Source organism: Bidens hawaiensis, unplaced genomic scaffold, assembly GCF_021521415.1.
Source record: "Bidens hawaiensis isolate Kalapana, Puna unplaced genomic scaffold, B.hawaiensis_p1.1 tig00057657_1, whole genome shotgun sequence".
NCBI classification, from domain to species: domain Eukaryota; kingdom Viridiplantae; phylum Streptophyta; class Magnoliopsida; order Asterales; family Asteraceae; genus Bidens; species Bidens hawaiensis.
The window spans coordinates 2011-16721 of NW_027500386.1; the positions used below are offsets into that span (position 1 = coordinate 2011).

Consider the following 14711-nt stretch of genomic DNA (forward strand, 5'->3'; position numbering starts at 1 on the left):
TATTTTTAAGACATTTATTCATACACATATACCCAAAACTTTCAACAGTATATGTCTATACAAGTTGTATTAGTATTGATCAGACACCATCTAAACACGTGTAAGCATATGTTAGACATGTCATATGGTGTCTAGATACAGAATTCTGGTGTATCAGTTTTAAATTTTGTATACTAAATCAACTTTATCGTTTGTCCCTAAAATTCTACACACAACTTTTGAAAAGTTAATCTTATTTTTTAATTAAGAAGAATCTTCAAAGTAGGACCCACATGGGGTATCATGTTACTACGTTAGCGAAAGAGCCAACTCACCATTGGGTATAAATGAACCCTTGGTTTCAACTACGCCAATGAATATCTTGCAACTGTGTGTGTTATAAGATACAGAAAGATGGGTGAACAGAATATGCAAACTCCATTTTTAAAATCTGGTGAAGAACACAAAACCAACAAGAAAACATGGAAAGTTGCCATCTGGTTCTTTATTTCACTCACAACAATAATTTGTAAGTTTTGAATCTGTTAACAAGTTTATTATTATTATTATTATTATTATTATTATTATTATTATTATTATTATTATTATTATTATTATTATTATTATTATTAAGTTGATTCACTTAAACATTGGTTTATGTGTTTTAACAAGTTGTAAAATCATTGTTTTCAGTGATATTTGTTATAATAGGAGACCACTCAAGTCCATTGAGTTTGAGGGTACAAGTAGGTGATGCATGGAAGTCACGTATATTAATTAATAAGGTACAATCGGGCGATGCAGTCGAATCATGGGAAGCCGTGGTTGCGGCCGATGATGCTCGGTGTTCGGAGATTGGTGTGTCGGTTCTTAGGGCCGGTGGTCATGCGGTGGATGCGGCTGTTTCGGTTGCGTTGTGTGAGGGCGTTGTGAATCCGATGGCTAGTGGTATTGGTGGTGGAGGGTTCATGGTGGTCCGGTCAGCGGATACATCACGAACACAAGCGTTTGATTTTAGGGAAACCGCTCCTGCGGCTGCTTCAAAGGTTAATTCTTTTCTAACGTTTTGAAAATCTTGCACGTTTTTAAATCGGCTGCATGTTTATTAAATCGGATTTCAACTCATTCTTCAAAATAATATTCATATTATATTCTTTCGTACGTAACTTTATAATTTCCATGTCAGCATCAGTTTTTATATATACTTTAAATAAACAAACTATTTTTTTAATAAATCTGATTATAAAATTTTAATTAAGTTACTAAAATACCTTGTTAGTAAAGTGTAAACTATTATTTAACATCATACGTAATAGGTAATGACTTAATGCTCCTTAAGTGTCATTTTCTCTACATCATCACAATATCGTCCTTTTTAGCCATAACAAGTGTAATGGTTAGTGCGCTTTAATTCATTTTCAATTATTAGCACTTAAAGCCAAATATGACGTTATTATAAAACACCCATGCTTATATAAGGTCTTATAATGCCTCAGTGGTTGTGTAGGGGAATGAGCTCTATGCTTGCTTCCCAATAAAAAGTAGTATAGATTAATATTTCTAAAATTAAAGCATTATTATTTTTAGTATTCTACCTATATGCTATATTTTGCAATGATTTGGAACTTTAAGTAAATGTGTGACACAAATCATTATGCAGGCAAAAAACCCACTACACCTAAAATCATCACAAGAAAATAAATACATGGCCCCAACCTCATGTCCTCATCCATCCTTTTTCATTGGAGATATTGGAAAGTTTCCACTAACTCCTCACAAACATGTCATTCAATGCTTATGAACCACTTAATTAACTGCATTTGAGATGATGGTGTAAGCTTTTTTTTTATCAACCATTTGTATAACTGGCGGGTTATTAGGTTCATACGATCATCTCCATTTCATTTTCAGAAAAAAACTCATCATAGATGAGAAAACCTCTGCTTAACGTGAAAACCTCTAGTTTTCTACCACATGTGAGAGTTGACCTAAAAACCTCTCCCTTTATAATATGAACTTTTTGGGTGTCTCGTTTTAACCAGTTGGATTGGGGATTATTGACAAATTTTTTTTTTATTTAATAAAAATACTTGTAATGATTAAAATATTAATATAATCAATCATATGATCTCCAACCCATTTTAATATTGTTTTACCAGCTATGCACAAATAAATTATTATTAGTATAATCACAAGAATTCAACTCATACGAATCCTTTTAAAGTGGCAACCTGTTTTCGGATACCATTTTAATAAGACAAAAAAATGGATCAGAAAAGTATCTAGTACCTAATTGGATAACTTTTATATATATATATAGATTATAGATTCACCACATAAAATATGTAACTTATAATCATATTTAATTTAATATTTATAATTAAAATAAGCAAACAGTGGGACCCTAAATGTTGCTTACACGACTGAAACACTGTCTCCTTTTTAATCAGTTTTCTTATAACCTGACCCGGTCCGGTTGCATATGTTGAAAATTTAAGTTCTTTAAGAAGGTATTTGAAAAAACGACGGACTGATCTATCATAAGTGAGAAAACTCATTGACCTAACCTTGAACCCTTTATTATTTATGGCAAGACTCGGTTTCTAAAACTGATTTGACCCGTGGAATTGCAATATGAATACATTTTAATATGTTATATCCAACTCATACTGTTGTTGTTAATAATCTCACCTCACAAAATAGTTATCGTGGGTCCTACCTTTCACGTTAGTTGTTTTTATTGGATCTCCGTTAAAAAAAACTTAATTCCGTTAAGTTTTTCTGAATTTCAAACTAGTGTTGTAGGACTTTTGATCAGAAGATGATACAAATCAGTTGATGTAAAACTTACCTCAAAACGGTGCTCCAAACGGCTTAATTTTTGTTAATTGGAAGTTTAAACACCCGAATTAAAGCACCTTTTCGTCATTTGGAGCACAATTTCGAGATAAGTTTTACATCAATCGACTCGTATGCTTATTCCGATCAAAGCCTTAAAACATCAGTTTGAAATTTGAAAAATACTTAACAGAGTTAAGTTTTTTTTAACGGAGGCCAACGAAAACAATTAGTATGAAATGTGGGACTAGCGGCAGCTATTTAAAAATATGGGATTATTATCGACCAACTGCAAAAAGGTGAGATTAGTAAAATCCAGTTTGCCTTATTATCATTATTATTACTACTATTAATCGGTTACTATTAATAAAACAGAACATGTATCAAAACAACCTTGACAACAAGTACACTGGAGCACTCGCGGTTGGTGTTCCAAGTGAGATAGCCGGTCTACACAAAGCATGGCTAGAACACGGACGACTACCATGGAAAACATTGTTCCAACCTGCTATCCGTCTAGCCAAAGACGGGTTTATAGTCGCCCCATATCTTGCCAATTCAATCTCGAGTAATGCTGATACAATAAAAAAAGATCCGAGCCTACAAAAGGTGTATGCTTCAAATGGCCAACTTTTACAGGCGGGTGACACGTGCTACAACAATCAGCTCGGTTTGAGTTTAGAAACTATAGCGGAAGGTGGTCCCGATGTTTTTTATAATGGGCCCATAGGGGAGAACTTGGTTAGGGATGTCCGAGCCCGTGGTGGGATCTTGACAATGGATGATCTAAGGAATTATGAGGTGAAAGTTACGGATGCACTTGAAGTGAACACAATGGGGTTCACTATTTTGGGGATGCCAGCACCGTCAAGTGGTACACTGGGGCTAGCTTTGGTAAGCTTTTATTTTGTCAAAGTGTACAGATAAGAGGCCCAGTGGGCAAAACTGGACATCTTATCTGGGATGAACACAATACTGAATTACCAATAATTCAGTACTGCGTTCACACGTCTTTAAAAACTAAAGTTTCTTTACTTATGACTGTAAAACACAAACATAGGTATTGAATATCTTGAACGGGTACGAGAACACAAATGAGGCGAAAGGAATGTTAGGCTTGCACCGATTTGTGGAAGCGTTAAAACATATGTTTGCTCTTAGGATGAACTTGGGTGACCCGGATTTTGTCGATATAAGCAAGACCGAGTCGGAAATGCTTTCCACTTCGTTCGCGGAGAAAATTCGATCCCGAATTTTCGACAACACCACTTTTCCGTCCGAATATTATATCCCTGGGTAACATTTATTTTCTATTTTTGTTTCCTTTAAAATCTCATTTTATGAGTCATTTATTACTCGCAACTCTATATTTTATTTTATTTATTTAAGTCTCAATATTATATTAAAATTACTAATTCACACCAAAAATAAAGCATGTTAATATTTTGTTTTGTATTATATATACAGTTTTATTTTTTATATTATTATTTAAGAAGTCATCGTTTGGTTCTTAAATTTGGTCCAACCACTAATAAACGAGCCACTTTTAAAAAAACTATAATTATGCTTATTAGGTGGAGTCAGGTCCAAGACCATGGCACAAGCCATTTTTGCATAGTTGATGCGGACCGAAATGCCATATCGATGACAACCACCGTGAACTACCCGTTTGGTGGCGGCATGGTGTCTCCGACGACAGGAATTTTGCTAAATAATGAAATGGCAGATTTCTCGGTTCCTACAGAAATATCACCCGACAGCCTTCCGCCTTCCCCGAGAAACTTTATTGAACCGAACAAGAGACCGTTATCTTGCATGACTCCAATCATTGTAGTCAAGGTATTTGACTTTCATAGTCAGCCAAGAAACTTTATAAACTTAATTGTTCTATGGATTTGATGTTATCTCATATCTAGAAAAGATTTATGAACATTAAAAATTATGAAACATTTGGTGGTAAATAAAGGAAAAGTTGTTAATTTTTTTAGCGTAAGATGTGTTATGTTGACTCTGGAAAAGTCAAAGTTTGACTTTTGTTGACTTTTTTCGCAGGATGGTCAATTGGCTGGGGTGATTGGAGGGAGTGGTGGGATGTACATAATTCCAGCAGTTATACAAGTCTTCCTTAACCATTTTGTTCTAGGAATGGAACCTTTAGAGGCTGTTCAGTCTCCAAGAGTCTACCACAAGGTATTTCAACCCATTTCATATGTGAACGAGTTGATTCAGGTTCTTGTATTATTTCAAACGGGTCAAATAAAAAGAGATTTAGCCTAAAGGGTAACAAATTTCTGGAAAGATGGTTAAGGATACTCCGGTCCCAAAACCGAGTAACCAAGACTCCGGTAATTATGACCCCAGCTATAAGGGGGAATACCGAGTACACAAACTTTACGAACACTACCCCAGCTACCCAAGCCGGGGCAAGTGAAGTAAATAATCAGACACTGGGATTCACCGATACCCAGTTAGAAAATCAACAGACGAGGCTCCCCTGCCAAACACTCGATGAAGTTAAAGCGTGGGCCGAAGCACGTCAAAAAGAGTTCCAAGCTGAGTTGGATGAACGTTTACGTTCACTCCAACAAGTGGAAGAATTCGAATACGACGATGATTCGGAGGAATCCGAGGAAGACGCGAACCCTCGTCATAGGGCGAAAGGGAAGCGTAAAGAAACGGATTCCCAACCGAGAAGGCGTTTTGGAGAAGCATTCAGTCCAATAAACGTGGGCAACAGCCCACGGGACTTCTCCAAAACATTCACGCCAACTGCGGCAAGGGCGGGAACGTCCAAATTCGCAAGGGACATTGCGGAAGCAATCGCCCCAAGAAGTGCCAAACAAATGTCCAACATAGGCACGTACGATGGTATTTCTGACCCTGACGATCACTTGAACAGATTCATCGCTGGGGGCGACCGTCAGTAACTGGACGGAACCCACGTGGTGTTATATGTTCCAAATGACGCTGGTCGGGGCAGCTAGAGCGTGGTTCGACCGTCTGCCGGTCCACCACATCTACGATTGGGCAGACTTCCAACAGAAGTTCAGCCAGCACTTTAGTCAGCAAAGAAAGTACACTGAGGAGCAGTGGACAATCCTCAAGTGCGTCCGAGAGGAGGAAGAATCTTTGCCTGACTTCATCACTCGCTTCAACTCGAAGAAGCTAAGCCTGGGCAACGTTAGCGAAGATCTCGTTCGCGCCGCTTTCATCCAGGGCGCAAACGACCCGGAACTCATCCGCACCCTGACAGGCAAAGATGGCATGCCATCCACGTGGGATGCCATCATGACCGCAGCTAAACGCTTTGCGGAAACCGAGAGGCAACTGGGTAGAGATCTTCCACAGAGCACGAACCTCTACACCCAGAAGACGAGGGAAAACAACGTCCTTACCGCCCGATTAAACAAAAAGCGGAAGCTGGGCATTTGGCAGTCAAGGGTAAACTTTGACACCCCGTCCGGTTTCCAACATCGGTTGGGCGGAAGAGATAACGTGAAACCGGAGAAGAACTCCAGGTGGACGCCACTCACAAAGAGTGTGACCGAGATATTCGCCACGGAGGAGCTCCCGTGGCCAAAGGCTCCGTTTATCCGGCATCGCCACAACGCGGATCGGAGAAAGTATTGTGATTTTCACAAAACCAAAGGCCACAACACTGAAGAATGCTTAGACGTAAAGGACTTGGTCGAAGCATTTGTCAAGGATGGGACACTCGCGCACCTTGTGGCGAAGTGAGCGTCGAGCAGGCTGATGCGTGAACCCCAGCTGGGGAAACGCACGAATAAAAATCGCAGCTTCAACGGAGACTACATACTGCGTAAACAACGAGATCCCGAACAAGATACATGTCGGCTCGATGGTGCTCCCATTCAAGCCACGCCTAATGGGAGCTCAATTACACAGTTTGTATGTAGATCAATTCCAAATTTGTAAAGAAGGCCTAGAGCCACTTCTAATGGAAACGATTCTCCTTCAAATTGAAGCTGATGATTTTGCATTTATATTTTATGAACTTTGCACATGGAGATGCCGGTATCCGCCGCATCAAGTGAAGAATCGTTGCGCATGGAAGGCGGCAAAACCCGCACAAACCCAAAAGCATCAAACCTTCACGCAGGTCAGTTAAAGGGGAAAGGTTCAGCCATCCCACTATGTGAAAGTGCCGGTATATCCGCATGAATCCTGGTAGAGGAAGCTGAACACTAACCTATTAACAACCACGCGTTGAACGGTCGATTCGAACACTAATGCCGGTAGTCATCGCATCAAGAGTCATTGCGTGGGGAAGGCGGCAAAACCCGCACAAACCCAAAAGCATCAAACCTTCACGCAGGTCAGTTAAAGGGGAAAGGTTCAGCCATCCCACTATGTGAAAGTGCCGGTATATCCGCATGAATCCTGATAGAGGAAGCTGAACACTAACCTATTAACAACCGCGCGTTGAACGGTCGATTCGAACACTAATGCCGGTATTCACCGCATCAAGTGAAGAATCGTTGCGTGTGGAAGGCGGCAAAACCCGCATAAACCCAGAAAATGACAAGACCTTCATGCAGGACAGTTAAAGGGGAAGAGTTCAGCCATCCCACTATGTGAAAGTGCCGGTATACCCGCATGAATCCTGGTAGCGGAAGCTGAACACTAACTCATTAACAACCGCGCGTCGAACGGTTAAAAGTCATTATGAAAGGATAAGGAAAAACCTACGCGCAGGTCAGACATAGGTAAAGTTTAGCCATCCTACCAAGTGCAAGTGCCGGTCCTATCCGCACACTCACAAAGGGGGGAGCAAAACTTCAACCTACTGTCAACCACATTCAAGGTTAACTTATTCTAAACACTTGGGAAATCGCTAATTTAAACTAAGTATGCAAGTCATATAAGGTTTATAAAGCAATGAACCCAAAGGAAATAACAGTCTTATCCACAAAAAGATTTGTATTTCACAAAAGATATATTACAAGAATGGCCGGGTAACTACCCGCCTACAAAACAAAATCTAGTCTATCCTAGCAGCGGGAAGGGATCTTCAGAATCAAGCTTCAGGACCACTTCCACTTGGACCCGCCCCATCAGTAGAGCGTGGCGGTTCAAAGAAAGCCTTGAGGATAGCAAGTCCATCATCAGCAGCAGCGACTTCCTTCACCTTCTCCACCACCGGATGCGGGAAGGCGGCATATTGGTTCACCGCTTGGTCATATGCAGCTTCGGTGTCCACATCGAACAAAGGGAAGTTGGAAGGCGGGACGCCTTTCTCAACGAACCCTAGACCAAGCAGGAAGCCGGCCTTTTCCCCATCCTCATGAGAAGCGTTGAGGGCTGCGCTCATGGCATCATCGTAAGTAGTCTCTGAGAAGACCCGATGCACAACCTACAAAGAAAATACAAGTGTCAAACACCTTTTCTATGTACAAAGAAAAGCGTGAAGACGAAAAGCTAAACATACCTGAGACAACGCTTCTCGAAGAAGCCATTCCTTGGCAACCAGAGCTTCTTGGAGGGCGGCTTGAGCTTGGGTGCGGGCGCGTTCGGCTTCGCTTTTGTTAAGGTTGGCAAGTAGCACTTCCTTTGCAGCAGCCTCTTCAACGCCCTTAAGCTTCCGCTCGGTGTGGTCAAGCAAGCCCCTCTGGTCCAGGATCTCTTGGAGCTTCTTGGCATCTTCCATCGCCAAGGCATCATGAGCACGCTGGAGAGCCTCTAATTTGGCCTTGAGCTCCTCGTTCTCCACGCGTAAAGGCTCAGCAACGGCTTCAGCCTTGGTGGCCCTCTCGGTTGCGTTCCTCGCAGTCTCCTTAGCCAGCCGAAGCTGTTCGTTAACAGCTTGGGCAGCCTTGGAGCGGGCCTCGAGTCGCGCTTGAACCTCAACCTCGAGGGCCTTGAAGGCCTTCTCCTTCTCCGCAGCAGCTGCGGCCAACTGTTGGTTCTCCTCCCGAAGAGCCCGCGCTTGAGATACTTCCTTGGCGCGAGCTGCTTTCAACTTGTCGTTTTCACGACAAAGCAGCTCGACGCGCGGCTGCATCCGGGCCTGGAGAACCCGAAGCTCATTGGTTAGCCTACCCTCCTGGTAGCTACCCATGGCTTCCCCCAACGCACCATGGGGAGCAGCGTGGCGAGCCCATTCCACGCACTCCACAGGGGTACAAAGGGTTGTTCCTCGGCGGATGTTCCATCGCGGAACATACACTTCATTGGAATCCGACACTGCAAACAAAAAACAAAGCAGTTAGGAAAAGATGAAGAAAAATATAAAGGCCAAAAGAACCCTACGCACCTGTAGGGTCGATCACATGCCGATAGCCACCGAACCCATCGCCTGAACCTAAGGGAAATCCATCCAAAAGGTCGGGCAGATGGGAAGGTGACAAAGATTGGCGAGAAGCCCTGCGCGTACCTGATGGGCCGGCCGTCGTTGCCGGTGGCGGAGGCATAGTAGCGGCCGCCGTGGTCGCCGCCGCAGAATCCGCAGCAATCGTAACCGCCGGCTCGGTGAAAGATGCTGTAAAAATCGCACTTACCACCGGCGGGTGACGTCATCTCAGCTGGAACAGTCGGCTCAAGGGAGTGAGCAACTGATCCAGCGGAAGCAGGCGCAGGCGCCTGGGTCGTCGCCTCAGGTAGGCTGACCGAGCCTACCGTCATCGGCTGAGGGGTACTCCTCTGCGCTCCACCCTGGAATGCGTCAACATCCACGCCTACACAAGAAGATAAGTGTTTCAATAAATTTATAAAGTGATAAATCTACAAAGATAAGGATGTTTGTACTTACGGGTTTTCTTGAGCCTGAACGTACGGACGGGCGGGGACGAGCCCGATGGAGCCGGTCTCTTAATGCCGGTTACCGTCGTCGTCGTTGGTTCTCCGGAGGTAACAGTCGTAGCCTCCGGAGCAGTGGTCTTCTCACCACCGGGGTTCCCCGCCACCTCTTCACTATCTGACTCGGTGTCAGATAGAAGCACCGGATCAGCTGTGGAGGCCACCTTCTCCTTCCCTTTCCCGCCGGCAGCCCTCTTCTTCCGCACCAACGGAGGACCATCTGCGGATTCCTCAGAAGAAGACAGGATGTCAGGGATTCCAGCAGCGGGTACAGCATTGAGGGGTTGAGGATAGAGTATCGCCTTACCTGGCCGCCGGTGGCTTAGGATCTCGTGGCCCAGCGGATAGACCTCCACAAACCGATCCGCCGTTTGTTCCAGGATGGGCAACTCGTTCTCGTCTAGAGCACGAGTACCCTCCCGCACGGGACCGTCAGCTTCCCGCGGGTACAGGAGCGACTCCAAATCGTTCCCCTCTGAAAGAAAAGAAACAGTTAGAAGACAAACTCATATCAGCAAGAAAGACAAGACATACCATAAGGAATAGAGTTCAAACCGTATTCGAAAAGGATGGGAAACCGAGACGCCTACTTCCATACCCGGCTCATCCCCAACATCACCATCCCGGACTCCGGAAACCGGTAAACCGGAGATTGGACCCGGGATATCTTCGAAAACCATTCCGCCTCTTGGTAGTTGGTGGCGTGAAGGCTCGGAATCGCTTGGCCATTTTTAAACTTCATGGCAATGGGGATGGCACGGGCAGAAATGTAGAAGAACTCCCGCTTCCACGATCGGAGACTGCGCTCGGTCGCGCAAATCTTCAAACCCTTGATCCGGGTTGTCAGGGTGTACCACCCCTGGATGCACCTCCAAGTATAGAAGGTCATCAGGCGGTCCACATAGGGCTCAATGCCCAGAATTCGGCACACCCACTCGAAGTGCCGAATCTTGGCAATCGCCATCGGATGCACCTCGGTCAGGTGCACACCGTGCCTCTCCAGGACACGGTACACAAACTTTGTCAATGGGAACCTAAGGTTCCCATAAACAAAGAATGCAGCATATACCCCGATCTTGCCACTGGGGGCATCATACACAGTCTGCTGGGGTTCAGGAAACTCAGGCTCAAGAGACTCAAGCATTAATTTCCTGACGACATACTGGTACAGATCGATAGGTAGAGCACACTGGCACTCGCCAGCAGTACTCCTATCGTCGGCTACAGCTTCAGCATCATGAGAAGACATATTGCAGAGGAAGAAGAAACGATTTCGGAGGAATGCTCAACTAAATAAGAGAGTATTCACCAGAAATCGCCTTAGAGATGAAGAGAAGAAGTGAAGATGTGAATTACAAAGGACCCTCTTCCCCTTTATATAGGGATCGCAATTAATGCGATGAATTTAATGCGGAGGAGAGAGAAATTGAAGGTGCAATGAAACCGTGACATGTGGCACCAGGCAAGCTGGCAACAGCTGTTGAAAGGACGAGTGAATTTAATTTAGCGGCCACGCGCCCGAAAAATCGCGCCCACGCGCCGTAAAAAGCGTCTGGAATGACCATATAATGTCACGTCGCCATAACTTCCAGCACGTCCTGACACAGTCAGAAGAAACCGTCGCACGACGACTGTTCTTATCCTTTCACCAACTTTTCAAATTTCAAAAATTCAAAAAGATTCGAAAAGTAAGCGGGAAAAACCCCTTACCCTGGCTATCCAGTTGACCGTAAGACGGCTGCGGGTACAGTGTTAAGGCAAAACCCTTCACATACCTAGCACCCGCGGGGAACAGAGGCCAAGAATACCCAACTATGAAGTCGGGTGCGGGTACAGTGTTAAGGCAAAACCCTTCACATACCTAGCACCCGCAGGGAACGGAAACCGGAAAGACCCAATTATGAAGCCGGGTGCGGGTACAGTGTTAAGGCAAAACCCTTCACATACCTAGCACCCGCAGGGAACGGAAACCGGAAAGACCCAATTATGAAGCCGGGTGCGGGTACAGTGTTAAGGCAAAACCCTTCACATACCTAGCACCCGCAGGGAAGTGAAGCCGAGAAAATCTTGGCATTCCACCCAACTACAAAACGGGCACAGGAACAGTGTTAAGGCAAAACCCCCCACATACCTAACACCCGTAAAAAGTCATACCTCGGCACCCAATTGTAAGTCGGGCGCGGGTACAGTGTTAAGGCAAAACCCTTCACATACCTAGCGCTCGCAGGGGATTAAACGCCAGGAACACCTCGGCAACCATAAGTCAGGTGCGGGTACAGTGTTAAGGCAAAACCCTTCACGCACCTAGCCCTGCAGGGATTTAACGCCAGGGATACCTTGGGAGTAAAGTAACTAATAAGACGAAGTGCGGGTACAGCGTCAAGGCAAAACCCTTCGCATACCGAGCACTCCATGGGAATTGAAACCAAGAAGGATCTTCTGGGCCATGCTTGCAGAAACGGGATTAACATCCCCGCATAGCGGGAACGTCAAGAACTAGATTGTTTGAAACTTCAGGATGGAATTGGTGGTTATAACATGATTGATCACTATGTTCAAAACCACCAAGACCTCATGGAGAATCTACACAAAAGGTTCTAAACGCTCCTGACTTGCGGGGAGGTTACAGACCTATCCGCATCATCCCAGAGATCAAGCAGAAAATTGGGAAATTCTGCGTGACATTGGGAAACCCGTGGGTAAGACTTCCCGCGGAAAACCCATAAAACTAAACCCTTTTCAAAAACCCCTTGCTTAAGTCCAAAAGTTCACCTCACTTTATTAAAAATTCATGAGAAGAACATTGGACTGGGGGGACTTGAAGAGGTAGGTCCCAGCAGAGGTGGTTAGGACCCGCAAGACTCCCTTAAAAGGAGACGTCTGCGCAGTTGAACACGCAAGACTCCTTAAACGGACGTCTGCGCAGTTGAACACGCAGACTTCACCATAGGGACGTCTGCGCCGCGACCTACCAAACCCGCAGGACCCACCACGCTCAGAGTTGTGACGACCTCACATGCGGTACGCAAGCTGGTCTCGCAGGAAATGCCTCCCTATGGTTTCCAAGTATCCGCCTGTTCCCGCAGGTGCGGATACCCGCCATTAGGGACTGGCCACCCGCGCAGCATGGCTACACGCATAAGGCTCAGACTCATAATAATTCAGTAGTCACCTGAAGAAGGAATGAGCAAAGCCGGGAACATTCCCGCATAAAGGCGGGAGGGGGAAAACTCCCGCCTAAATGAGCCAGTCCGTATAATAATGGAGGATCTTTTGTGTGATACCTGACGAGGTATGGACAAAAGATCTGACCAACGATACGACAGCTCACTAACAGCAGCATGGCAGACAACACGCCACAGCACTGTGACCAATAGCCGCCGCCTGCTCACCAACTCCTGCCATACCACGTGCCTAGCCTGTAGTTGGTGGAAAAGGAAAAGTGAACAGCACGCCTGGTCACTGTCAGCCGCTACCTATCCACCAATTACCAGCAGAGCACGTGCGTAGGCCACAGTTGGCAGAGTAGTAGGCCGGCTAAACCTCCTTGGAAACCCACCTTCGGCTATAAAAGACATCAAATGGTAATATCATTTCATCATCTAATATCTTGTATAATTTACCTGATAACTGCTCTAGTATTAATAATATACTTTTATATTCAAAGAGTAATATAGACTGATTCTCACGCCGGAGGGTGGTCACAAGGAGGAACCCCCCCCCTTTCTTAGTGACGAGCTCACGGTGTCTGTTTTGCAGATTATCGGAAGAACCATCTTGCCGGAATTAACCCCTCGTGAGAAACGTCTATCTAACCCTCAGGTTACTCGTAATCTGTCGGGGTTCGACTGGCGTTTCTTCACATATATATAACCACTTAAATCGCATAATTCAAATATTTGGGTTATTATAATATTAATACTACTTTTTTTAATCATAACTAATAAGTGTTTTCAGACCAACTACATAACCGATGTAGTTGAGTCAATTTGAACTGCCTGTATTTGACTGATTGGATTGATTGAACCGGCAAATTAGATTGGGTGGTTGGACTAGATTTTATTTTATTTAATATATATATATATATATATATATATATATATATTTTTTTTTTGTTCTTCAAAAATCTTATTCATTTACAACTTCATACATCATAGTTTGTTTCTTACAAGCATCGGGCGCTTGACTAATATAGAAAGTCAAGGCTCTAGTTTGTTAACATTGTAAATCCACACAAAATGTCAATTAGTTCCGTATTTTGTTTTAAACTAATTATAGATTGACATAATTTTAATTTTTAAGTTATTTATGACGTCATCTGATTTTGGAACTAGTTCGTCTAGTTGTAAGTTGATCAATAAGGCGGCCGATTTAATGACCAAAATGTGTAGCCTAACCTGTTTTGACTATGAAAACATTGTAATTAACTCGTTAACATTTTCGGTTCACCACTCATTGACTCAAATCCGGGTGTCTCTTTTTTTACTTTAAATGTCTCATTTTTCTCGTTTTTGTTATTGTCATGTGTTATGCAGTTGATGCCCAATGTGGTATACTATGAAAACTGGACTGTGATTGATGGTGATCATATCGAGCTTTCGGATGACCGAAAGGAATTTTTGGAAGAAAGGGGCCATGTATTGGAGGCAAAATCCGGGGGCGCGATTAGTCAACTTATCGTTCAAACATTGAAAAACCGGTTCAAAAACAGAAGATTGTCATATAAACATAAACATGTTTTGAAAGGGTTGCTTACTGCTGTAAGTGATCCAAGGAAAGATGGCAAGCCTGCTGCTTACTGATTTTTCACTAAGATATAATATATTTCTTTTTGTATATCGTATTGTATTGTTGTAGGGATGCTAAATGGGTTACACTACTTATGTCCCATACAGAAGGCTCATTAGACATGAAATAAACATATGTAAATAAGGTTCATCAATGCTACAAAATTATAAATGGTATTAGAGCATTCCCAACCCATTCCCTACCCTATATCCATATATATCATATAATTACACTAAAAATCCTTGTTTTTTCTCTCTCCTGTTTAATTAAATAATACTTTTTGTACATTT

General features: G+C 43.7%; 1 protein-coding gene across 1 annotated transcript; it reads left to right on the top strand.

Moving 5' to 3' along the window:
* Positions 1–355: 355 nt before the first annotated feature.
* LOC143601938 (glutathione hydrolase 3-like) lies at positions 356–14435 on the top strand. Its single transcript, XM_077079213.1, has 7 exons — positions 356–508; positions 673–1025; positions 3193–3711; positions 3878–4113; positions 4392–4656; positions 4870–5007; positions 14169–14435. The coding sequence occupies exons 1-7, from the start codon at positions 394–396 to the stop codon at positions 14433–14435; spliced, it is 1893 nt and encodes a 630-aa protein (XP_076935328.1). The 5' UTR covers positions 356–393.
* The last annotated feature ends 276 nt before the right edge of the window (positions 14436–14711 follow it).

Excerpts from the sequence above, each read along its gene's own strand:
- LOC143601938 (XM_077079213.1), top strand. The coding sequence starts at position 394 with ATGGGTGAACAGAATATGCAAACTCCATTTTTAAAATCTGGTGAAGAA. Across the intron at positions 509-672 it reads TTCACTCACAACAATAATTT|TGATATTTGTTATAATAGGA; the intron begins GTAAGTTTTGAA and ends CATTGTTTTCAG. Across the intron at positions 3,712-3,877 it reads GTACACTGGGGCTAGCTTTG|GTATTGAATATCTTGAACGG; the intron begins GTAAGCTTTTAT and ends ACACAAACATAG.